Source organism: Numida meleagris, chromosome 1 (assembly GCF_002078875.1).
Source record: "Numida meleagris isolate 19003 breed g44 Domestic line chromosome 1, NumMel1.0, whole genome shotgun sequence".
Taxonomy (NCBI): Eukaryota; Metazoa; Chordata; class Aves; order Galliformes; family Numididae; genus Numida; species Numida meleagris.
The window spans coordinates 34,705,097-34,730,684 of record NC_034409.1 but is presented as its reverse complement, the minus strand read 5'-3'; the positions used below and the strand labels follow the sequence as shown (position 1 = coordinate 34,730,684).

The following is a 25,588-nucleotide window of genomic DNA, read 5'->3' as shown; positions in this document are numbered from 1 at the left end:
TCAAAGCTGTGGACGGAGGGAAGAGAGCCAAGTCAAGTGTCAGCCGCCCTCCGACCTTGACTTTTCAATTAATATTTAAATTCCAGAAGACGTCAATCTATCACTCAGATAAACAATTTCTTCCTCACAACAACTGATTCCCGCCTGCAGCATGGTTATATTTAGAGCGCTGTGTGAAAACGATCCCTGACTCACGATGTGATTAAGCGACTTTCACTCTGTCCCCCGCAGCGCTTGGAGATGGTCGCTCGCACTCTATCTAATCCTGTTATCGTGTAATGCATTTTCCCTGCTTATCTTCCTCACAGAATGGGATTGCGACTGCTACAACATCTCAGGCAAGAAGAAAAGTGGTATCCACAGGCACCTACTGAAGAGCTAACTGCGTGTTGAGAGACAGCACCAAGTACGCTGGCTTGAATCTTGGTAATTCAGAACTTGTGATGAACATCAAAAACAGAGGCTTTGCCTGCAAGCCAAGAATTTCAGTTAAAAATTACGACTGTGGGTTCCATGCTCGGAATATTAACGCAGGTAGACACGTTTTGGTTAATGGTATTTGATGACAGTCACGTGCTTAATGCCTTAGAGCACTGTGAGCAGTCTGAACCTCTCACGACCGAGTCCCAGAAGCCTACAGCACACACATGGACACTCGTTTTGTTTCACCCCTGCCTTGTCACCCAATTGACCCGTTTTCCATGGCGGTGGACTTCTGATCACAGCATAACACCAATGGGAGATAGGGAAAATACGTGGCAGGATGTATTTCTATTTCTGAGCTCAGCCAGGGGAGGCATAAAGAGCTATTTTTAGCTAAAGACCTGCCCAATCTCATGATTTACACTGAATTTCACAATATTTTTTTCCTTGTGGCCTCTGCTGCTGTGATCAGGAAAATGAATGAGAAGTTCATATTTCATCTATGTACGTAACAATATTAATTTAATGACAGATATGTATATGCAAACACGTGTACCTGTAGTACTACAAAGAATGGAAAACCAAAAATCAAGCTAAACCCAACAATATTTAAATAATAAATTAATTATTAAAAATACTTGAGACTCGCAGCTCTGCTTTTCAAATCCACATCACTGTTTTCATGAAGAAAAGATGGCAAAGAGATCAGATTGTCATGCAGCAAAAAGAAAACTTTTCTTCATTAGGTTCATTCCTTTCAAAAAGCCTAAGATAGCTCAGTTACAGATGGGTGGTTTTAAGCCAACCTATCATGTAAGCCCCTTGTCAAGACACAGATGGAGATGTGATTGCCGCTCTGAATTGCTTACAGTTCAAAGGAATAATACAAATCAGACAGAGATGCAAGGAGGGACCCAAAGGAGGAAGCGAGTAAAGGTTCTGAAAGAGAAAATGCCAATGTGTGACAGGAACAGAGAGGAACTTTTTGCATTTGTCCTCTCCATGTATCATACACACTCATAAGAAAAAATTGTTACAAGTATCAGAAGACTGTGCATCTGTGATCCTCTACCCACCCTTTGCTTGTGACTACATGCACACTCACCTTTCCCCAAAAGAAGGAGGAGGCAGGCAATTTGGAAACTCTGTGCATCCCTGACAAATTGCAAACCATCTCTGCACTGGGCCAGCTCAGCCAGAGACCCTCTGATGTGCACTGTGTGGCACACCAGGGCTTTGGGCACCTCAGCAGAAGGATGCTCCACATCACTTAGCAACCTCCAAGGACTCCAAGTTTTTGCAGACCCCATGTTGGTGTCATTGTATCATACTCCTGATTCAAAGGAGGAACCTGGACTGGACTGAAATACTTTGTAAGCCCAGATGTGCTTCAAGAAGGAAAGCACAGTCATTAGAGCAGACATTAGAAATCCAAGTCACTCAGTCACAGCACGATAGCCCTGCAGCGCATAAATTCAGAGATGCCACCACAGGAAGTGCTCAGACAAGAAACACAGCTTTCAAGTCACAGGCAGCCTTAATTCAGGTTGTTCTCACTTTTTAGGTGCATTCACTGCTGTCATGGAGACAGAATGGTGATATGTGCTAATTAAGTGTAATTGTTCATTGGCCCAGTTTTGCCCAGAACAGCTTTTCCCCTGGTTGTTTTCTGCTGCTGCAAGCCAGCAAGCAGCTGGGGTAGCAGACTGCAAGGAGAAATCTTCAAACTGACCAGGCTGGATCTGGGAGGTCATAGCCACACAGAGTTCAGAGTGAACAGGACAAGCACCTGAACAGCAGGGTACATACTCAAGATGTATAGAACCATAGAACTACAGAATCATTAAGGTTGGAAAAGACCTCTAAGATCAAGTCCAACCACCAGCCCATCCCCATCATGGCCACTAAGCACATCCCCAGCCACAAAGATGATATAACTCAGGTGGCCAATTTGGAGTGAGCTCCGCACGCATCCGTGTGCCCCACATACATACACTCTCAGCAGCAGACTGACATGGTGCACTGCAGAGGCAGTTTTACTTGGCGTGTCCTGTCCCTGGTTGTCCTGTGCTGTATGGGACAACATATTGTTTACTCTGAGTTGCTGCAGGTCACAGCATGATACTGTAAGGACAGACTACAAACAGCAACTTGAGCTACTTCAAACCTTAATTGCTGTAACTGACCTAACAAGCAGGAAGTGATGTGGAGCTGCTGTCTCTCCCAGAAAAGAGCACTGAGAAATCCTTCTCCATGTGCACAAACGTTTAATGGTCTTTTCTTGAGGGGCATCATTGGCAAGAGGCTGGCAGATGCGCCCTGGGGATTGGGACCCACCAGCACGGCGCCCCAGCCCCTCTCTGGTGTTGGTTTCCGCGAGAGAGGGAGGACAGATGTTTCCCAATGGTCCACTGCAGAGATCTGCCCCCAGAAACGTTACTCTGCAGGGGGCTGGCACCGCTGTTGTTAGCCTGGATTTAACAGTGATGGCAGCAAAAAGAACCAGGATGCAGTGCAGCAGGCTTCAGTTAGAAATGTGCTCTGCAGTCAGCATGCCCAGTGCGCTTTCACCATCCGCTGTTTCAAATTATGGCACCTTTGGTGGGATCCGCATGTCTGAAGATAGGAGAACGGGCCTGCTTTAGATGCCCTGGGTATTTTGTTTGGCATTCGGCAGCCAGGCCAGAAGGCTGCTGGTCTCGCATGTCACACTCTGTATGGATGTCTGTGATCCACCAAGGCAAGTGACAGCTGTTCCTGTTTGACAGCAGCATACCCCCACCTATGGAAGGACAATTGTTTCTCGGTTTTGTAAAAATTTTCATTATGTTCTAATTCCCTGGGGCAAAGCTCCTTTACAGCTACTTCAAGTTTAATTGCCTCAAGAAACTGGCAATTCAGTTGGCAACTCATTTTTTTTCATCTTCTGCTCATGAATCTGAACTGCAGATTAAAAAAACCAGAACCAATTTTGCGAGATGAACTACAGGATCACAGTAATGGTACATGTAGAGCCCCTGAATTTGTCAGAGCTTTTATTTTATAACGAAGTATTTGCTATTGGTGCAGATTTTGCTGGCTGCTTTCTAAGCCCGAAAGGGTATGCTTGAATAGATACGTCAAAAAGAACTGCTGACAAGAGCAACTTGCAGACTGTGGACCATTGTCTGCTAACTTGTCTGAAATCCCCTGGCATGCAAACTAATATTTTCAGGAGTCCCTGAAGCCAGTGGCTCCTATTGCTGCTGCATATACCCAGGCTATGCCCAGACGTGACACAGTGCCATCCTGACTGCTCCATGGGCAGCACACTAAACTGCTTTAGAAATTCTTACAGCACTAACAGACACTCATTATAGATTTGTTTTACATGAGCTTTGGGTGGGAACTTTTGCTTCAAGCTGCTTTGCCCTCTGCAAATCATGCTGGCAAGAGCTCGAACTCCTGTTCCAACGGGCCGTCAGTCAGCACGCAGCCCTGCTGAGTTTGTGACAGCAGTCACTCAGCAGTAAGGCAAAGTTAAATTTGAGATTTTGGATTCAGAGCTCAAATTGTTATGGGTATTTAATGCGCACATCACAATAAAAGGATTCATTAGGGCAGGAGAGACCACCATGACCACATACAGAAAGCCACACAACTCTAAATGCTGGATTAAAGTATATTTTTATATAGGCATCTAAAGAAATTATTTCAGTACTGAAACTCTGAATACAGATGAGTCAACCAGCTTGCAAGAAGCAATTTCCATGTACTGTCACTACTAGCATGCAAGGAAGGAGCGTGAATTCTCCAGCCTGGTGGTTAAAAATACAGTTGAAAATTCTACCAACAGAGCAGTTCTGCAACCCACTGCCCTCTCCCTGCACTGGTCCTGTATTTGACACCCTACAATCATTGACTAAGCTATGGAACAGGCCCTGACGATAGCAAACAGACAGCTCCCTCCAAGGAAGCAAAACTCTGGTACTGTAATGACATTAGAGATAAAGACAGACACAAATGGAGAGGTGGCAACTGATGGGACAGTTGGGGGTTGACATTTAAGGGCTGGAAAACAACATTCTTGCTTTAAATGTCTATGTTCCAATGAACTTTGCCTCTAACGGTTCAGCTTGCTACCCAGGGATCTTGGTCTTCAAAAGGCTGCAGACTTAACCATAACATGAATCCAATGTTGAAATACCAACAAGTAGTCTTATTGAGCTGCTGCTTAACCTCCCCAGTGCCTGTGTGCCCACTGATGGGCATGTGCAGAACTCCCTAGTGCTCTTGGGGGCGAGCACTTTAAGGTCTGGCAAGCATCTTAAAATTCATTTCAATCTGGAGATGTCCTCAAAGCTTCCGCAGTGAGGAAAGCAATGCACAACAGACAGTCAGAATAACACTCCTCTGTGAGTGTGCATGTATGCAAAGCACTGGTTTGGAAAATCATAGGCAGATTGTTCTGAAATCCCCATGCTCTCTGATTTGAAGCAGATACTCCAAGCTGGGTTTTCTACCTCCTAAGAATATGCCAACCCACTCAGAATCTGTCTATGAAGGATGCATTTTTTGTCTGTTGAAGTCATTCCACTGTTATACAAATTATCGAATATTCTCTGAGAGATAGAAAGTGAGCAGAGATAACAAAGCAAAATACTGATGCTGTTCTGCAGATGACCACCCTGTGGCCTTTCAAATGCATACTTACTAAGCAAATGAAGGATGTCCTCTCCCACCGCTGCTGGAACAATCCTTCTTGACTAGCAAAAAGGCTGATCATGAGGATTATCGGATAATCCACATCTCCAGCTGCTGGAGGAAGTGTACTAGCTGGGACAGCTGGAGTGAAGTTGCTGCGGCTGCCCTGGGACTCAGATGCTAGAAAGCTGAGAACCAGTGCCAACCATGTGGCTGAGACCAAAAGCAGCAGCTGAGGTCAGAAGGAGTTACCATCCTTGCACAGCCATGAGCCACTCCTACCGATAGCCTTCCTATAATGGCAGAAGTGTTTTTCAAGGTTGGGCCAAGCTTTGGTTCTTGAGTCACATGTTCAGGCAACTGAAGGGGACCAGGACATTGCTCAGGAGCATCACTTCAGGACAGGACAGGATATTCCTCTCTAAATTAGAATAGCTTTCTTTAAACATAGATTCAAGTCCTTTTTCTTGTTAGATTAAAGGGATACAAAAATATTTTTCTATCTTCTACCTCATCTGCCACTAGGAGAACTGTTTGATATAATGGAGTGATAATGAATCTGGTTACTTTGAGAGAAAAGGTTTATCTGACACAAGATTTTCAAATCCAGGAGGACTCAATGAGAACTTCCAGAGACAGAAATTAGGCTGTTCTATGTATAGACATTCTGAAAAGTATCTATCTTAGAATCTGACTCTCAATGTCTCCTACAGATGGGCTTAAACAAACCTTTTTCAAATGCCCAGCTTTGCCACAGATTTTAGAGCAGGGCTGACATAACTCAGCAGTGAGGTTTCTGAAAAGCACATTGCTCAGTGCTGAAGCCAGCTCTGGTGAAGCCTTTTGAAATTGAGACTTGTCTGTGTAAATTACGTGAGGCCAGACTTCTTAAACGCAGTTTGGCATATGAGTACAGCAAGTGCCTTTTTGACCTAAGCAGGTCAAAACACTTTGAAAAAATCTGTTCCCCCTGTGATTAAAAGGAGAGTGAAAATCTCCAGCAAAATCTCAGTACTAGTCAGAACAATTTCACACGGAAGCACCATTTAGAAATTGTGAAGAACAGACCTAATGTGAAAAATGGTTCTTGAAACAGTCATGGGTGCTGTACTAACCGTGACAGAGGCATATTTTATCTTAGAGAGCTTCAGTCCCACAAGTTGTAAACAGTTTTGGTGGAAAGGAAATAAAATGTTACAGAAAAGAAGGCAGCAGTGCCATTAGAAACATACACAACTGAGCTGGACCAGCCCCAGCTCTGATGAACTGCTCTTACAAACCTCTTGTGGAGGCTGTAAACTAGAGCAGTGGAAAACTGCTCTGTGTGCACACAGGACACCACACTCCAGAGCCAAAATCCAAACTGGAGCAAAAGGCAAGAAGAGGCTGTCATAACAGTCTCTAATTACTAATGCATGCGTGGATGCCAATCTTTAAAAATCCCTAGGCTTGTAGAGTCCACCAAAATGTTATGGGCCACTGCATAAGCTCTTCTTTCATTGGCCGTGGAGACCACAAAGCCCAGAAGGATAATGGAGTCCACTAAGGTAAACCTGAATACGCCTGCCTTCCTCCCAAGCCCTGCGGCGCTGGAAGGAGCATTGATGCCTGTGCACATTTTGTGTTCAGTGGCAGGGGAAGAACTGTGGTGAAGCTCTGGCTCCTGGCAAGGCGGAAACACAGGGAGAGGGACACCAGGACTGGTTTTGAAATAAAGGTCAAATCCGTATTGTTTACCCTTTGCTCCCCACTCTTATTTTAGACCATGAAAAGGGGAATAAAGTAAGGCCTGTTAGATTCCTATACTATTTCCCCCAAAACAACTGCTTGTTACAGACAGGAAGCAACTGTCAGAAGTTATTCACCTCCAATTCTTTATCACTTAAAAAAGCAATATGGCTCAATTTATGGAGCCACTGACAACTGTGGTTTGGGACCAGCTATCTATCCATAATGATAAACAATAAAACAAAACGTCTTCCTTTTGAGTCCCAGCTGAGAGATTTTGCCAAGCGATCAAACTTGTCTGAGCCTTGCAGCAGCAGCTTTGAAGTAATAAGAAAGAGATTGAAAACCTGCAGCCAAGAGCCGCACACACCTCATTAGGGCCAAGCTATGCGGGAAAGCCAGGCAGCAGCTTCCCGGTCAAGCCTGCCTGCCCACCAGAGAGGGGCTGCGGAAGGGTAAGATGAAAGGGCCTTTCAAAGGGGAAGTGCTCCAGTGACATTTTTACGAGCACTGGTCTCCTGAACGAGTAGCTCATGGCTGGGCATGTAACCTGCTCCAAGAGCCAGCTGGGGCTGTGGAGAGCTGGGCCTGCAGGGAGCTGGGCCTGCAGGGAGCAGGCTGTGGGAAGCGGAGCTGTGGCCACTGCTCTTTCTGAAGTTCCCCTGGTTTTCCCTTCGCTTCTTTTCCACTTGTGAAAGAAAGAGTTCAACACAAACAGCACTACCTTCCCTGAGCTGTGCTCCGAAAAGCCCCTGCAAATGAGAAACATATTTCAGAAAGATAGAAAGCTAGGCCTGCTTATTTGGTTCAGCAGAGATCATGTGAGACTTTGTGGTATAATTCAGCTAAATTTTTTTTTTTCTTTAAAAAAAAAAACACTAAAGCTTAACAGACTTGTAAAATGCTTTTTAAAATGTCTGAAGAGTTTAATCATAGATCTTAACACACAGACACTGGTGAGGCCGTGTGCTGGCAGTAATGCAGAGTATTTAACCTTGAGAGCTGCAGTTCTGGGTTTGATTTTTGGTTTCAGACTAAACAGCAGGTCTGCAGTGAAAGGCAGGGCGACGACTCCTGAGCAAAATGGGGTGAAGAGAATGCTTTCCTTGCAAACATTACTGATTGTGTAACTGTGGAGCACCTCTTTGTGCAGGCAAAGAGTGCAAAATCAGAGAACCTGGTGTTGGTTTGAATAAACTCAACCCCCCAATCCCTCCTCTTTTTTACAGCAAAGAATTCTGTTGCTATTTTATTACGTAATGCTGCAGGCTAAAAATATATCCCTAATTTAAGCCATCTTGCCAATAAATCTACAAATTCCAGGTAATCCAAAAAGGGTAGTTATGGTCTAACGACATACACTTCTTGTCATCTTAACATGTTCAACTCCTAAAGGATTTAGAGCAATGCATTTTGAGATTTTTCAACTTCTTGAATATCTCCACACCATCTGGTGGGAAGGGCAATAAAGTATGGTCCTCTTCAGCATGGAGCAGGAGCCCAACTTTTCAAGTTCCATCTGCACTGCAACCATAGGGAGAAGCTTTTTCTTTCTCTAAACAAGATAGTTTGATTTAAATGGAGTGGGCCTGTCCGACTTAATAGATACTGAAATTTTCCCTTTGATTATAGAGCCTTTTATGGGAGTTTCTTTTCCAGTTGAGCACATCTATATTCTTTAATCAAATCAGAAAAGGTTTCTGGTGGAAATGTGTGTTCAAAACACATTTTCTTTCAGGAGTGAGACAGATTACTGCAATTTATACCTCAATGTTAATCTATTCTCCTATTTGTAATTTTAAAGAAATAATATAAATTACAGTAAATGTCCCACCATATAACACAGTTCTCAGGAGACTGTTAAAATGATGGGCGAGACACCCAACATACTGTAACTGCCTCTCTGCTGTTCTGATTTCAGTTTCCAGATTTTGACTCAAAACAAGCATGATTATCAGGGAAAGGGTGGGAGGAAGCCATTTGCTGCCCCGAATCTGATATCTCCTGGGTCCTAGAGCTCACATGTCCCATCTTTCCAGACTCAAGTCTGGTTTCAGTGGAGCTCTCATTTTTCTTCCCTCTAATCCTGCCATGAGATCAATCATTGGTAACTCTGTGAGAAATTAAATACCAGGATGTGGGAAATCTGAGATCTGAATTTGGGCAGAATGTGGGTGATTCTTTTTTTTTTTTCTCTCCTTCTCTTTTCCCATGGTTGTTTTGTGTTAAACAGCCCTCCAAACCTGAGCTTAGAGATTGGCACTTAACAATGTGACTGCATCAACAGATCAGAAGCAACATAAAAAAGTAACTGGCAGTATCATATCCCTTTTTAATATAAGAAACAGTCATTCCTAAAGAGAGATTTTGTCCAATATTTTTTTGAAAACATTCTGGCATTTCCAGAAATGCCTTCCAATGGGAGCAGCAGCAGAACTTCATCATGGTGATGCTCACCATCTGGAGGAGCAGACTTCATCAAGAATTTAACATTTGTGGCACTGGGATCCCATGAAACAGGATCCATGAGATAGTTTGCTATGGTGATGTGAGTGCTAAAATACCCAAGAGATAGGCAGTCATTTTGAATGGCTTTTTTCCAGTCTCTGTGAGAAAATCGTATTTATGTATTTAGGTCCTCTGTGCAGGAACTTGAGATGCTTTCAGACACTGGACAGCCCAAAGACATAGGGTGGGTCCTTTGTGCACTGTCAATGTCTGAACAATGCCTACACGCTCCTGCAGTCTTCACCGTGAAGTACTTAGGAGCGTGTCTCGCTGCACAGCCTACTAAGAAGGTTCCTGACTTTTTACTTGGTCCGTAAGTACAGCAGCACCATGCTAACAATCTCAGATGTGCAGTAAACAACAGTGAGCTCAGAGCACCTCTGCAGACAGCAGCCTGCCTGTTACAGCCAGTGTTCGCTGGCTGGGTTGCTTCACACTGTCACAGCACAAAAGGATAGCATAAAAAGAGTACAAGATGGAAGTTCCAATGGCGAAAGTCGTTTTAGAATGTCTTTTGTGATTTCATTTTGCATTGACTTTACTGAATCCTTTTCCTGAGTTCTCCTTTGTGAGCCACATGGGAGGAGGCACGCTTGTAAGTCTCACTGCTCCGTCCCAAACCTAACATTTGGCACATGCTGACAGGCTGCCCAGGAAGGCTGCATCTCTCTCCAGAATAGCATGGCAACACTGATTTCAAGGAACTAAATCCACTGAATTCCACAGATACCCCACAGTGACTGACAGAGTGGCTGTGAAATGCTTCTTACTCTTCCATTCTAAGACTGTTGTTTTAGGCAATAAGGGGACCTTATAAAATTCCCCCAATGCCATGGAGACTCTAGAATAAAATAAAATATTGGCTTCTTACTGTTTCCTTCCAGAACATGTTTAAAGATGTATATCAGTTAATAAAGCCTGAGCATACTGCTGTTTTTCCTAGCCAAATCTTTTTTAATACTGCTGGTATGCACATACAGTAAATGACTATTCTAGCAAATTATTTAACAGATGACAAATGTGTTTTCTTTGGTCTTAACTTCAAATCTCATTGCATTTCTCTAATTTTACCTCCATTACAGCATACCTCGCTCATAACATGCAATTTGAAACAAAATTGATATAGTCCTGAACAGACAAAGCAAAGATGCATCAATTTCTAAAAGTGGATTGTAGTATCGTTGTTTAAGATTGTCTCGTATAACCCTGAAGCCAACCTTAGTTATATAAGACCCATGTCCCATGTTTTTCAGTGGAGGAAAAGAGCTGGATTATAGCCCTGGGACACTTAATATTTATGCCAAGAAATAGGGCATCTTTCAGTGACTTCAGCTGGGTGTGGAGGAACAATGATGCTGATTGTGAACGACATAGAGCCTTTACAAGAGCCTCAGTAACCAAGCTCTCAGTGAAAAGAGTGCTTCCTCTTGCACAGCCTTCTGACACACCTCATCTTTGCTAATTAGCATTTTGATTCTTTTTGTTGCTAGAAGTCCAACAGCTGATCATTCCAGTAGTTTCAACTTTCTGGATATCATTCTGGAAACATCCTAAAATAATCTAAATTTTCAGGGAGTGGCCCATACTTTCTAGAGTCCTGTATGCTTGTAAACTTGGATACCCAAGTATTAGCTGTACAGGCTCCTGTTACTCTTGGGAACCTTGGTCAAAATGCATAGTACATGTATGCAAAAGTAGCACTGTTTAATTTGTTCTTGACTGACATTTTGTCAGCAGTGCTCCCTGTCCAGCCATCCTTCTCAGAGGTGTTTCCCAGGCACATATCACAGCTCTATCTCTTCTGACTACTAGTGAGACTTTTGTTCCTGCCAAGTCAGAGCCAGGTTTTGAACTGAATGTGGTGCCTCCCTCAACTTCCGTGGTTACAGCCACGGGGTCAAACACAAGGCCTCCCTGCTTATGGCCACCCTCTGCACGTGGTGGGCTTCTTCCCCAGGCAGGAAGGGGAGAGAAGAATGAGGTGGAGAAATTGCAAGGAGTACTGCTCGCTTGTGGGAAAGTTTTAACTTACTCCTTTGGCCCCCAAGTTCTCAATGGCAACACCTGCTCTGAGTGCCATGTGTGGAGCTGCCCAACAGTTGCAGTTCCTGGGCATTTCTGTGTACTCAGCATGGAGCATTTTAGGAGCAGGCCTTGCCTCGTACCTTGGGAAAGAGCAGCAACCTGATACCATGTCTGTATCGAATTGGCTAATGTGTGACCAGCGCTGCATTCAGATGGCTGCTTCCTGTGCTAGGGCTCGTGTCAAGGAAATTATGTGTTCCATGTTTAAACAGTTAACATAATCTTTTTGTGACTGCTCAGAGTGGAAGACCCCTCCCAGGCTGGGCGATTCAGTGACACTCCTGCTCTTCAAATGACTCAGAAATGAATGACAAAGCCAGGGCATCTCTGAGCTGCACATTACAGCATGCATGATTCTGAATCCCACGGCTCATTCCCAACAAGCCAGGAAGCAAAAATATCTTTTGAGATCTGATTCCTTTTTAGTTACTTCAAATCATGACTGTCTGCATGCTTGTAAGTCCCTTATGTAAGATGGGAGCCTCAGTTTCTCAGTTTCAGCAGAGGGTGTTCAAGTCACAGTGAGACTTCCCTACAAAGAGACTTGCACGCTGCAAGTGTTCAGCACTGAAAATACAAAGGATATAGGAGGCTCTTCCATCACAGGTGACAGGGACACCTCTGTTCCTTAGCCAGTGTAAGGGGACAAGAGCTTCAGCCTGCCTTCAGACCACGGCATGCCAAGCAAGGGGATGCAGAACTCAGCACTGAGGCAGGTACCATGTGAAGCTGGGACGTTACCAAACCATCTTCCTTCTGTTTGTTTGTTCAGAGGCTCTCTGACATCTGAATCACTGGCTGCACCACAGCCCAAAACTGGGCGAATGGCATGGATAATGCTTCTCTCTTGGCACCATGTGCAGCCTGAACCCTCCTCCAGTGAGATGCGCTGGGTTGTTCTCCAGGGGACATACTTCCAGGTTGACTTCTGCAGCCACTGTGGTGCTGCAAGAAGCAGGCTACTCCTCCTCCCCTGCAAAATTGACAGCAGTGCAGCTGCTGAGCAGGCACAGCTGCTGGGTGTCCCTTGTCCCAGCAGTGAAGCTGTCTACCGACTCCACGAGAGAGACTGGGCAAGTAAAGATCTGGGGATTTGGTGCCAGACTTCCAGATTCTGCCCGCAAGGGAACCGGGCTGCCTGTGTATCTCTTGGCGCATTTGGACCAAAAAGATTAAGGGCTGGATTACTAAGGCTATTTGAGTATCTAAAGACGTGCTGTTAAGTGAAGCAGTAGTTTATGGTGCGCACTTAAACATTTAACTACCTTTGTAAAAAATCTGCTCCCTTCGGAAATGCCAAGTGAGCTCAGTTTATGTTTTTGTTACTGGTAGAGGGAGGCTCAATTGAAGAAAATATTTGAATGAGCTGTGAGCAAAATCAATTTCTATGAAAGTGATTTTCATAAAACTGATGTGCAGTGGATGACCCTATGGCTGCACTGTTCGATGTGTGGAATTGTAACTGCCGGCAATGCTTGCCATCCTGGCACTGAGAGGCCACCATCCATAAAAGAAACTATAAAAACGTAGCAAAGATAATCTTCTAGAGCAGCAACATACAACTTAAGATCACTGTATTTTTGACTTTTGACTCTTCAAAAGTTACCGAACACCTGAACATACTTGTGTACTGAAGATCTTTTCTCCTTTCTTCGCTTTCTTCTGTTTACATAATGTTTCCACTTCTCTGTTTAATTTATGTAAAATCAAATTTCTGGAAGCAGCAGTCTCAGAAATGTTATTCAATCATGGTTATGTAATAAATGAAAATCACAAACAGTTACACTTTGGAAATCTGAATTATACAGTGATTTGGGTATTTAGGTGAAATCTCATTGCATCATATTATTCAGGTTCTATGCAGAAGTTACGTCATATAAAAACAATTTTTTTGCTATCAGAAATACCTGACTTCCTCTTCCAACCCTCCTTCTTTAGTGTTTCATCTGCTCATTGAACTGGATATTGAACTTCTTTATTTTTCCCCACATATTGTTGTGTTTGTTTCAGAAAATTGTGCTCTTTTTAAATCTATTTTTTAATTATTTCGTTTGAGACAAATCATTCAGAGTCTCTGCCACCATAAACCAATGGTTTCTATCTTTCTCTGGAAACCACACTTCACAGTTGCCACCATTCTATCCTGGAAGGAGGAAGAAAGTAAGACTTAAGGCCTGGCACCCTCCATGAGACTCCATCTACTGCAACCACGTGGAAAGTAAGAGACTTTCCTGATTCCCTTAAAATCAAATTTAAACCACTCCCACGGGAACTGCAAGCTCCTTCTTTCAGTAAGGTGACCTAATTTCTTAGTGATTCTAGCTCTAGTCCACAAAATTGATATTATTTTTATTTATTTCTTTATTTTGCTTTTTTCTTTTGCCAGCAATCCTAACAGGCTGCTAGAAAAGGCAGAACTGGTAACTATTTTTCAAACTGGAGACATTCTTCATGAGGTATTTTTATCCATTTCTTAAAACAATCTCTTCAAATGAGAAAAAATGTTCCTAGAACACTCAGAAGCCAAATCTGGAAGGTTTTTCTAAAGCAAAAGCTTAAAAAATCAAAATTAAGCCATACACTGATTTAAAAAACGTAAGTGATGATAATAATGTGAAGCTTTGGAAAAACGAACCTTCCAGGGACACCTATGGGAGAAGGGTCAATACAAACAGGTTATCTCATCGTGAAGCTATTTATGCAAGAATCCAAAAGGCATTGTGCCCTGTCAGGTGGTGGGAGGAGAGCACTGATCTGGGGGCCGCACTGCAGGCCCAGGGCTTGGTCCTGCTGGGAAAGCTTCGTGCCCCACTGGGACCATGGCCCACTTGGGAAGGTGCAGTGAGTCCAGGCTCACCGAGTTGTAATACCCACACAGTTGGCAAGCACGCACATGGTGCCAAGGGCCTCCAGCACATGTAAGATGGCTCCTACAGCTGTCTTTGGGAAAACATTCAGTGTTTGCTTTAAAAATGACAGCTATAAAAGAAAGGCAACTCAGTCGTTCAGAGGATGTTCAGGAGTAGTGTGAAAAACACACACGCACCCTAAGTTGAAGTGCAAAATTCCACGTACATACAGAAAATAAAGTTTTCTCCCTCTAGAAACTGTTAACTTCCCAATTCTCCATGTCAGTAAACAGAAAAAGTACAGCACACACAACGCAACTTGCTGGATGAAGTGGAAGAGTGATGAAAACCCAGGATACCAGGTCATCCTCTAGGGCAAAGACGTTTCTAGAGCCATGGCTACCATGAGCAAAGCTGCACTGCTCCCCGGTGGGCAGGACATAGGTTGGACTTGAGCAGTGCCATGTGTTCTCTCGGAGATTTGAGCGTGCCTGCGCGGCAGTGAGTGATTTGCCAGCCTTTTTGTGACACCAGCAGTTTCTTCCTACCCTGAGTCCTTGCTAGACTGGACCTTTGGAGTCCTTCCACCACATTTCTCTCCGGGTTTTCCCAGAGGGGAAAAAAAATCCCACATGTCTTGTAGCAGGTACAAAGAGTCTTGTGGAAGTGCAGAAGCACTGCAGGGCACAGAAAGTGGATGCAGCAAGTGGGCACAGCAGGCATCAGCCAGGGCATCCCAGCATGTCAGAGCTGCCCCATGAGCATCATGTCTCCTGTTCTCAGCTGCATTCCCAAGGTCTGATGCTTCTGGGCTGCATATGAATATGTGAATCATCAGTGTAGCTCCTGGGCTGCAGAGCCTGTCTGACACTTGCAGGATTTACTGTTTGTCCTACATTGAGTGCATATGTGATGAGTGCAGCTGTGGAACATGTATAACTTGAAGTTGTGAGATGTATATATATTATGACTAATTAACAAGCATAACCTAATTGAGAATTGAGTAAGAAGAGTAAACACAATGATGTGCATTTGCTCTCCTATACAAAGCAATGTTTTTAGCTCTTATCCTTGTTAGGATTTAAGTTTTTGTTTGTTTTGTTTTAAGAGCAACTAATGCACACAGCATAAGATAGAAAAGGACAGTTGGGCTTGGAGCGATACGCTGCCTGTCAGACTCTGACACAACCTTAAGAAACTGCAAGGATTTCAGATTTTAACAGACCTCCTGAAGAGATTATAAAAATATTTTCAAAGGGCTGTTCCACACTCACTGGATTTCTCCTCTCCAGAAACAATAAAAATAAAACATGTCCTGTTTCCAGAAAACTTTGATAGCTTTCATGATGTTTTCCTAAAAATACCTATTTCCTTTGTATTACTTAAGAGTGTAACTCTCCCATATGGCAGAGGCTACAGCTGCTACAAATAGCTTAAATACAAGGAAAGGGAGAAATTTGTGTTTGGACCATTTCTTTGTACACCTCAATAATATTACTTCATCATTTGTGCTAGGTTTGGCTGCCCATTCTTTGGAAACAGTGGATTTTAAAAGAGTTTCTTGCTTTTGAGCTTTAAGCATATATTTATGTGAAGGTGCTAAACTTCCTGATGACATGCAGTCAGGCTCACTATCTTTTATTCATTTCCCCACGGAAGTGTGAGAGTATACATCAGCAAACATCACAGAGGTGTGTACAGACCACGTTATTTAAAGCTTTCCAGAGGAATTTACAGTTGCATTTGCCGTCTGCATGATGGTCAATCTTCAGAGCTCTGGGGATGTTAGAAGATATCGCAGAAGTTTATAAAGGCATCTGTATGGCCCTAAGCTAACAGCAGATATCCATGAAGAAATATAGAGCACGGCAGAGTTCTGAGCAGTGCCTAAAACCTGTGAAAAGGCTATGGGAAGGAAACTCTCATCAATACAAGGAGAATTTGATCTGGTTTTGTGGCGCCTATGTTTTTAAAAATAACACGAAACCAAGAGGCATATGCAGTAGCAGCAGGAATGACAGCAACAGTGATGTAAGCTAGCATTCACAGCATTCTTTTAGAAAAGGCCAAAAATTTGAAGTGCTGCACTCAGGGATAAAGCTTCTGCTGCTTCTACCATGGCAGACGGGGGGACACGCTCACCATCACACAGCAGTTCCTGACCGCAGCCACTTACAGTCCCCACTGATGAAGAAAGGATACATTTCTAACTTAATCCAGACTGCCACATGGTAAAGCCATCTGGGAGGATATTTTGAAGGAAACAGATGGAAAAGGAAGAGATTCCTCTGTATGTAGAGTAAGATTTACATTATCCTCCATGAACTTCCATGTAGTCTCCATGTTTATATAATTTATCATTATTTCCTTAGACAGCTCAGATTAGGAAGCCTGCATGAGCTCATGTTCTTGTTGTTAACTCTGAGACTGAACCTCCGTCCTTTAAAGGGAAAATCAGTAGTGTAGAAGAGAATAGAGAAAAGCTACAGGACTGCAGTGCAGCCCAGCAGCATGAAGTTCCCGGCTGTCCCAGGGATTACACTGCTTTACCTCCTCCTTCTCCCAGCCTCAGGAAGATGCTGTCAGGAGAGCTTGCTCTCAGTGATCAGTTTGTTCCCCGTCATGCACCCACAGCCAGCAAAACCGCAGTGTTGTGTCAGCAGGAGTGTGGGAGCAGGGCCTAGCTAGACCAGGAAGGGTTAAAGACGCGTCAGTGATTTCGCTGCAAATCCCTCAGGCCAAGGATGAAAAAAAAAGAAATGCTCTTTGAGTGAAGACATGGCACACAAATAATTTAAAGACTCTAATTCCACTAGTCCTGTTGTGATGACTGGGGATTGCTTAAAAGCCCTCTCACTCCTTTCATGCATTCTTTCGTGCCTCCTAGTTTTCTATGTAAACTGTTCTGTTACTAATGGGGATGTCAAAGGGCTCCTTCTCTTGCTTTCACTCTCTGACGACGGAGATGCAGCAGCGGCTGCACCCGGCTGGCTGAAACACCCATGGCATGACCACAGCAACCGCTTTGGGAAAGGAAGGATGGGAAGATCCATCCTGGGAATCTCAGCGCTTCAGTTCAAACTCCTACATCATTAAAGCTGCCGTTATTTTGTTCTCCTACCAGAATATGGGAGTCCAGGGCCCCGCTTCATCCTCCAGCACCCCAGCTCAGCCTTGGTCCCAGGCACTCCTTCCCTTTCTATGCCAGGGCTCGCACTCCATTACCACTCAGACAGCCTCCATCTCTGCCTCCCGGATTTGGCCTCCCTTGCACAGCACGGTCGGAGCCTCCTGCCTCCCCGGTGCCACAGAGGAGAGGGCTGGCTCTGTGCCCACCAGCAGATTTACTACCAGGCTATAGGAGGAACAGCAGGACTGCAGCCCTCGCAGTGGAAGGATGTAAGTGAGACTAGGGAGAGGAAATATCTTTTATTAGAACGACTCAGTGTGTTTTGAATTGCGTGTTGTAGTCAGAAGACTGTAGATGGTGGGTCCTCAGGGACTGGCGCTGTGTTTCTTCCATGAGCTTGCCTAATAAAAGACATTACCTCGCCTTGCAAAACTTACCTCACTTGAAGACACTACAACACTCATCTTGAATGTTATCTCTGCTATTAGGAGGCATTAATATCGTTGCCAGTGCCACTGATTCACCACTGCTGTGAGCGTATTGATTTCTTCTGTAGAAACTCAATTCCTACACATACTTCAGAGAGTTACATCATTTCACCCCTTCAACTCACAGCTAGGATGTTTTCTGTTTCTTATGTAACAGCTCTTAATTCAGATTGCAGTAGACATTACTATAATGCACACTGCACAATAATGTATTAAAACCATAAGGTGGAAAAATGAAAGTACTATTCCCTTCTGAAAGCAGACCTCTCTCCAGAAAAGCAGTGGTCCATTCTGCCCCTGACTCAGCAATCATTCATATTCACCAAGTAACAGCAGTGCTGCCCCAGGGAGCCTGCCAAGTAGGGATGGACAGACCTGTTCCTATGCCCGCACACTCTTCCCTGCTGGAGCACATGTAACTAAGTTACATAAGAGTTAGTGTTTTTGTTTGTTTGTTTGTTATGTGAGTGGCCTGGGGAAATAAAATGGAAGAGACCATAAATGCAGTGTGTTTGACTTGTTTCATTATACCTTAGCTTGCACCTTGTCTAAGGTATTAAAGAAGGATACCGTCCAACTGAAGATCTTCAAATGCGTTAGTCTTTGAGATGAATCCAGTTTAATTATTAAGTTCAGCCTATTTTACTCTAGATTTAGATACTCATTCAGACCAGTGGAAAGAATGATTTCACACCCGTGTCCCTCCTTCCTTTAAGCAGATGTCAGTTACTCAGGTACAGGACACACATGGATATGAGCCAGGCTCGCAACAGATACATGTGGCTGCATTGCCATCACCACTTGGCAGCTGCAGGAGGACATGTCTTAGCAAGCACTGTGGCTGTAGCTCCATTGCTGCCTCCTCTCCTTCCCAAGGGCCACAACATGAATTGCTCGGGTGGTTCTGCCTAAGAAGCCAGCAGCTATCCCCTGCTTCATATTACTGATGCATTTCCCTTCACCCTTTACAGTAAATGAGACCAGTCTAAATACCAAATATTCAATTTAAGATAGTCCAAGGAATTTAAATCAGCTCTTCTTACCTGAGCAGGCTTCTTTTGAACCACTTGCTGAGGCTGAAAAGTGAAAAAAAGAAAGCATGGTGAGAAGTAAATTCACTGATGTTGCCATTCAGCATAGAAAACACAACGCAGGCAAAATCCACATTCAGAAATGGAGTGATGAATGTACCCAGCTCTTAGACTCCTACACTTATCAAGACCTTGCTCTGATTACTCTGGCTGTAGAAGAATACATTAAATCTGTATAAGAAAAATCAAGGCAAGGTCTAATTTAGCGTGCTATGACTTCCAGCTCTTCTATGGTATGGCTGGATTTACTTTGCTGCATTACTTATCAGACTTCATACAGCCTAGTTCTATAACCAGATTTTGCTGTCTCCATGGATGCTGTGCTGTGTGTTCTCTTCCATACTCTTTTAGTCATGAGCTGCAGGTAAGCCCTCCTTCCTGAGTGGCTTGGACAGAGCTGAGGGACACCTTCCTAAGGCAGGGCTCCCTGCTGGACCAAAGCCAGCCCTGCTATGGCCGGCAGCCAGGGCAGGCAGTGCCTTTGGCCCCAGAAAGCTCTGGTTTGTGGGCTCCAAATGAACAGAGGTGATGATGTGCTGAGCTTCACAAGCCTCTTGGTGTGGGTTCCGGGATGCCTGTCACTAGGTTGGCTGGGCACATTGGCAGGAGATACAGAGCCTGCGTCCACTTGCCCATGCAGGAGCTGGTGGCGCAGCCAGGGGCTCCTCAGCAGCTCTCTCTTCTGGCTGCTCCCACCTGGGAATGGGAAACAGGGTCCCAGGCGAGCTGGGAAAACCACAGAGGGTCCTTCATCCCACCTCGTCCCCTGGAGCCACAGGGAGGAGGAGGAGTACCAGCTAGGGAACTGACATCCGCATACTTAGAATACACCACCGCTCTGGTGGTGTGACCCCAGTGGGTGCTAGGAGCTGCACAGAACAATAAGACCACAGATAAGGGAAGGAATCCTGACACCATGAGCACAAAAGGGCTTTTCTTACTTCAGTGGGGCAAAGCTGCCTTCCCCCACTCTACCCCCCAGGATCTTCTGTTTTCAAAGTCTATGAATGGCACCCAATGATTTTCTTCCTGCCCTTCCTTCCTGCCCGTTTCTAATCCCAGCCGTGATTTTAGTGCCTCGCTTGGGCAGAAGCCAACACACTGTCCCTCCAGATAGCCAAAAACCTAATTTTCATGACAGTGTAGTAGGAAATAACTGGCATATTTCTGAATAAACAGTTTAGTATAACTGGCCTTTCAGAGCAGCATTTCAGTGGGAAGGATCAATGAAAATGTAAATTAAATGTAACTGATTCAATTCAGACTGCCCACCACCAGCATCCCACTTTAACAAGAGATGCTTTGTTTATTTGCAGTCATTTTTCTAATTCAGTGGAATCTTATTGCTGTTTTATTTTTGTATCTCTGCCCCAGGCGCTAAGTTCTGCTCTCACATAAATAATTGACAAAGAAAAAAAAGAAAAAAAGTAATGACCAAGTCTGTCTTTAAACTTTGAGGCGGCTCTTTTTCTTTTCCATTAAGTTCCCTTGCAGTGGAGAAGCGATTACCAAGGCACACATTTTACTGACACTTTTTCAGGTGGGCTGCAAGCCCTGAACTGATTACAGGCGTTTGCTGCTCTCAGACAAAGAAATTATTTGTTTCAAAGGAATCCTTCGTAATTACAGAATTCACTGAGCTCTTCAGTAATCTGAAAGGTTTTTCCACTTTGTTTTCTTTTCCTTGCCTGCTGATTACACCTGTGTACGTTTACTCCCAAGGCTTATGAAATCTGCAGACATTCTTAGCAGCTGACTGCTTTCTCCTGTTCAGAAATCCCCATATATTTTTGGCTGGGTGCACCGCATTCATGTGACTCTCACACACTGTAGCTCAATGAAATCTTCTGAAAGAGCTGCCAACTCACCAAATTTTCCATGAATTAGGTTCTGACACTTCAATGAGAGGAAAGACAATGTCTGAAACAAGGCCAGCCCTGGCTTTCTGCCTAGTATGTGTCACCATAATTCTACCAGCTGCCCTTCCACACGGCACTTCATACTTTTCAGACCACCAGAAAGCCCCTTGAATACTTTCAGTGATAGCTGGGGCTCGAGCTGCCAGTGTGTTTTCCCAGCCTCTGGCACCCAGTGGCTCCAGATTGGACCTAGAAAGTTTTTGTGTGTGTTTGTTTTGTTTTGTTTTTATTTTTATGAATGGCTTTCGCGAGGGACTCTGACTCAAGCACAATACTATACGGCCATTCATAAAAAGCAGAGGGAAAATATTGTACTTTGCCCAGCTGGAAACTGTCTGTGATACTGACCAAGGCTCGCGGGAATCCCAGTCATTTGAGACCTCTGCTATCTCAGTGCTGCATGTCAGGAGCTCCCTGACAGCCTTTGCTCACTGCCAGCCAGGCTTCCAGCGGAGCACAGCGCATGTTCTGCTTTCTCCCTTAAATGGAAGAAACGCAGCTCCAAAGGATGAGGAGCTGGGCTCAGCCCCTCGCCAGGATTAGCGGATGCACCGCAGCGCATGGGAGTGGTGCCCGCTCCTGCCAAGCCCAGGGCCGTGGCGGTGACGGCTGTATCATGGCACACGGGGCACTGCTCGTCCCTTGGAGGTGCGCAGTGACACCTCCGGACAGAGGGCTACTGGGTATGGTCGCTGGGTACCACAGTGCGTGCTCCCTCAGAGACCCTCACTGGGGCCAACCCAAACCAGCAGAACCAGGGCAGACAGGAAGAATGGAACATTTCCTAAGAAGTCCCTTTGATTTCATTAATTGTCGTGGATGTGATGCCTTTGGAACCTTCCTGACACACTACGGATATAAATGCCTCTACTTGCTAAGCTTTGTGTTCACTGAGTTAAGAGATCTTTTCAAGGCTTCAAAGGAGACACCTCTGATTCAAAAGGCTCTGGCAACTGCATGTTCAACTAGCTGGGAAGAAAGGGAATCCGTCTTGGTTATGTATGGAAAAGACTGGAACCACAAAAAGCCGAGGACAAGAGGCTTTAAAGAGGTGCTTTAGAGCAAAATTAAGTTGTACATGAGACGTGAGGGCTCTGAACTATTACATATCCCTCCAGGAGCCCACAGAATACAATGGCAGGTCTCCTGTGCTGCCAGGGGCTGCCTCCCTTATTTCAGCGATGGTATGCAAGCAGAGCTCTCTGAAACACACAGCTTCCACATCTTATTTTTATCCCACGTCGAAAAAAACAGCTAGTTTACACTGAATCTATCTCAGCTAAAATTCCATATATATGAAATGAAATTTTACATCAAATTTACACCAAATGCAAGCATAAGGCAATCTTAAGTAACTTTCTTAAATCCATATGAGGCAGAAAGACCAAGTGACAGTGCTGGAAAAATCCTGTGACCCTCTCCTGTCTCTCTTGCAAGAATACATCCAAAATACAGCAGAATGTTTTGCCACGTTTAAACTATTAAGTAAATGTGAGCGATGACAAATGTAGTAATTTAGAACTTTGTGATAAGATCCCTAACTCTGAAGAGAAGAAAATTAACCACCGAAAGAGCAACGTACACAAAGCTTTTGGGAGTTCTAACGTTGGTTGTAAGATTTGAATGTTCAAAGCCCAATTGTTCTACAACACACTTGTTCCACGCCTTCTCTGTCACCTCACCCCTCACTTTATTTTCAAATTCTGTCACTTTACTCTTTGCCAGTATCTTAGAAGCATCCTTACAGCCTAAACCTGGCTCAGGCATTCCCTGTCAGACAAAAAACGATACCACCAGATAACTTCTCTCTCTGTCGGTAAATACAGACACCGGTCAAACAACTTCACTGCCTTCTTTGTAAGAACAAAAGAGCAGCCTCATGTGATGAGTCCATATTCATCTTGTACCAGCAGTCAAAAGTTGTATCAAATCCAATTTGTCACACTTCCCATTCACAAGAGCGCTTCCCCTTATCCTGTGACTTTTCCTAGTGCTATAATAAGGACAGTAAAGGGTAAGCCTATGCCAGCTAGGATGAGCTACACTGGAACACATTTTTAATGATCAGAGATAAAAGCACTGGTCTGCATGCAAATCATTCACCAACTGCTGTGCCTGAAGCTCCAAGGGCAAGCTGCAGTCACGGTGCTCCTAGTCGCTGTGCTGGCATCTCTCTCTTTAAATGGAGTATTATGAAGATGTTTGACTGATGCTTCTTGGCAACTGTGACTATTTCTACAGCTTGACATAGAGAAGACATTCACATGGAGGTAGCTCTGCTGGTGAGGCTAAATGACCGTGATGGAAACTAATATCCAGTTGGGATGACATTTATAGTGCTGACAGCTCAGTGTTGTGCAGAGATTGTTAAAATAATTTCAGAGGTCACCGAAACACTTGTAGTTCTAAATTAAAAGATGAGTAAAACCATATTTAGACTTTTTGTGTACATATCCTAGAAAAATCAGAAAGTTCACATTATACCAGTTGAAACCAATGTAATCCAAAATAAATCATGTCTTCCAAGCAGTTCCATATGACAGCACCATAACTACTGCTTTGCTCTACAGCTTTAATTGGTTCGAGTCCAGCCTTTCCCTCACTCTTTGAGAATGCACAGAGATACAGTGCTGTGACTGGAGGTCCACAAAGCCCATGAGAGTCTCTTCTCCTTTCGATGGCTTCATGGCCATCAGTAGAATTGCATGGGACACTGTGCCTGTCATTCACTCCTCCAAGCCAGGAACACTCATGGCTTGCTTTAGAAATAATCTTCCCTTAGAGAGGTGAGCAGAAAAGCTTTTTACAGCATCATTAGCAAGGGGATGCTCCCCCTCTGCCCAAGCAGGAACTGCTTGTGTTTTGGAAGCACAGGTCATGAATTCTCCTGCCTACATCCCATGTTTGCAGCCAACTGCTAACCGGGGCGTCTGTGTACGCACACTGCTGTGGGTCATTAGGATCTAACAGCAAAACCATCTGGCCCTAAGAGTTCAAAGGAGATTTCACAGTCCTCTGTGCAGTCTCATAAATGAGGCTAATACTAATCTGTGGAGAATTTTGGCAAATTCTCTGGAACTTTTATTCTTTATTTTCTACCCTACTTGGCACTACTCAGAGTTTTTTATACCAAATACAAAGTCAGGTCATTCAAAAAATATTTATTAGCTTATTAAACTGACCTCCCCTGACTGCTGCTGGAAAACCCTGCAACATCTCAGGAGCTACACCAATAACTTTAGGTGATGACAAAGTAAATAGTGCTTCTATTCCACTCGTGGAGGAGAGCAGAAAGCATCACAGTTTTCCAAGTACACAAAGTGACTTTTAATAATTATTTGACTGGCACTGAAATTTTATATTTTAATTGGCAAATCCAAAACACACTGTTTCATATTACTCTTTTGGTAGCCTGAAAATTCAGGCACTAGCAAAAGTATCCAGTCAGGTACGTAGATATGCAGTGGAAGCCAACAGACTGACTTCAGTGAGGATAGGATTTCATACATCTTGCCTACAAAAGCTACTTTCACTACAAAAAGTTTGTGGGTTGCTACTTTTGCAATGGTTTTGCATCTGGGGAGGATAAAAACTGTGAAATAAATGTATTAAAAATCCAATTCTGCCTTATTTTATACTAGCATATTTCATTATTTTTTCAGTAACTGACCCAGCCTTCCTCAGTGTAGATTTCCCACCAAAACTAAATATCTCAGAAGTACAAATCTGACAGTGAGAACAGGAAGGGGAACAGTATAATTTTTCTTCATCTGCTAGCTGAGCTGATAGTTTAAGCACAATACCCCAGTGAATTTATCAAGGATATAATAAAAATTCAAAGCAGAATAGTTGTTAGTTCAGTGCTCTTGATAGATGATACTAATTTTTATGATCTTTCAGTCGGTACTGGTTACATTTCCATACAGTACTTAAGGCGAGGTAGCTTATGAAATGCCCATTTAATAGGCCTTGTATCTGTGGTTAAATACTATAAACAAAGTTTACACTGGTGCACTTAGCTAAAATCAATACAATACTTAGCTAAAATCAATGCATCTGAGCTGTGGGACTACTGTAGGTATTGATACATATGTATTGATACCGTATGTATCAATACCTACAGTAGTCCCACAGCTCAGATGCAGAAGAATCTGCTGCTGCTGACTGCTCTTCTTTAGAGACACCTCTGTTCTGTTGGGTTTACTTTATTATCACCCATCATGCATTTGATAAGCTTTCCTGATGCGTTTTATTCAGGTTTCACCCAGCACACTGTGCATTTTTCTGCTAAAATAATAAACAGCAAAATTTCTGTCTTTCAGACTAATTCTAGTACACGATTTAGCACTGATGGTTTGTTGATAAGCACCTATAGCACATGAACTCGTTCCTGTTAAGCAAATGTCATATATATATATGCCTATTTATAATCCCCTGCACAAACAGACTATTGAGAATGCCAAACGGGAGGTTCACTATTCTTAGTTACAGTGTCAGAAAAGAGCCTACATTTTAGGAGACAGAAATAAATTATAAGTTATTTGCAAAGAAATCTAGCCCTCATGATCCAAGGATATAAACTGGCCAGGAACTACTCAGCTTAAACTTTGCAGACTTCTCCACACAAGTAACTATTGTGCAACTGTTTACATCCAGATTATCTTGTCTGTTTTGATACAGCAAC

At 43.8% G+C, this 25,588-nt stretch overlaps 1 protein-coding gene across 1 annotated transcript in view; it reads right to left on the bottom strand.

Annotated features, from left to right (window-relative positions):
• HMGA2 (high mobility group AT-hook 2) overlaps positions 1-25,588 on the bottom strand; it is a 105,289-nt gene that overhangs the window by 3,156 nt on the left and 76,545 nt on the right. Inside the window, exon 4 of the mRNA XM_021385097.1 lies at positions 18,938-18,970. Within this exon, the coding sequence (XP_021240772.1) occupies positions 18,938-18,970 (33 nt within the window). The remainder of the gene's footprint in view (positions 1-18,937; positions 18,971-25,588) is intronic.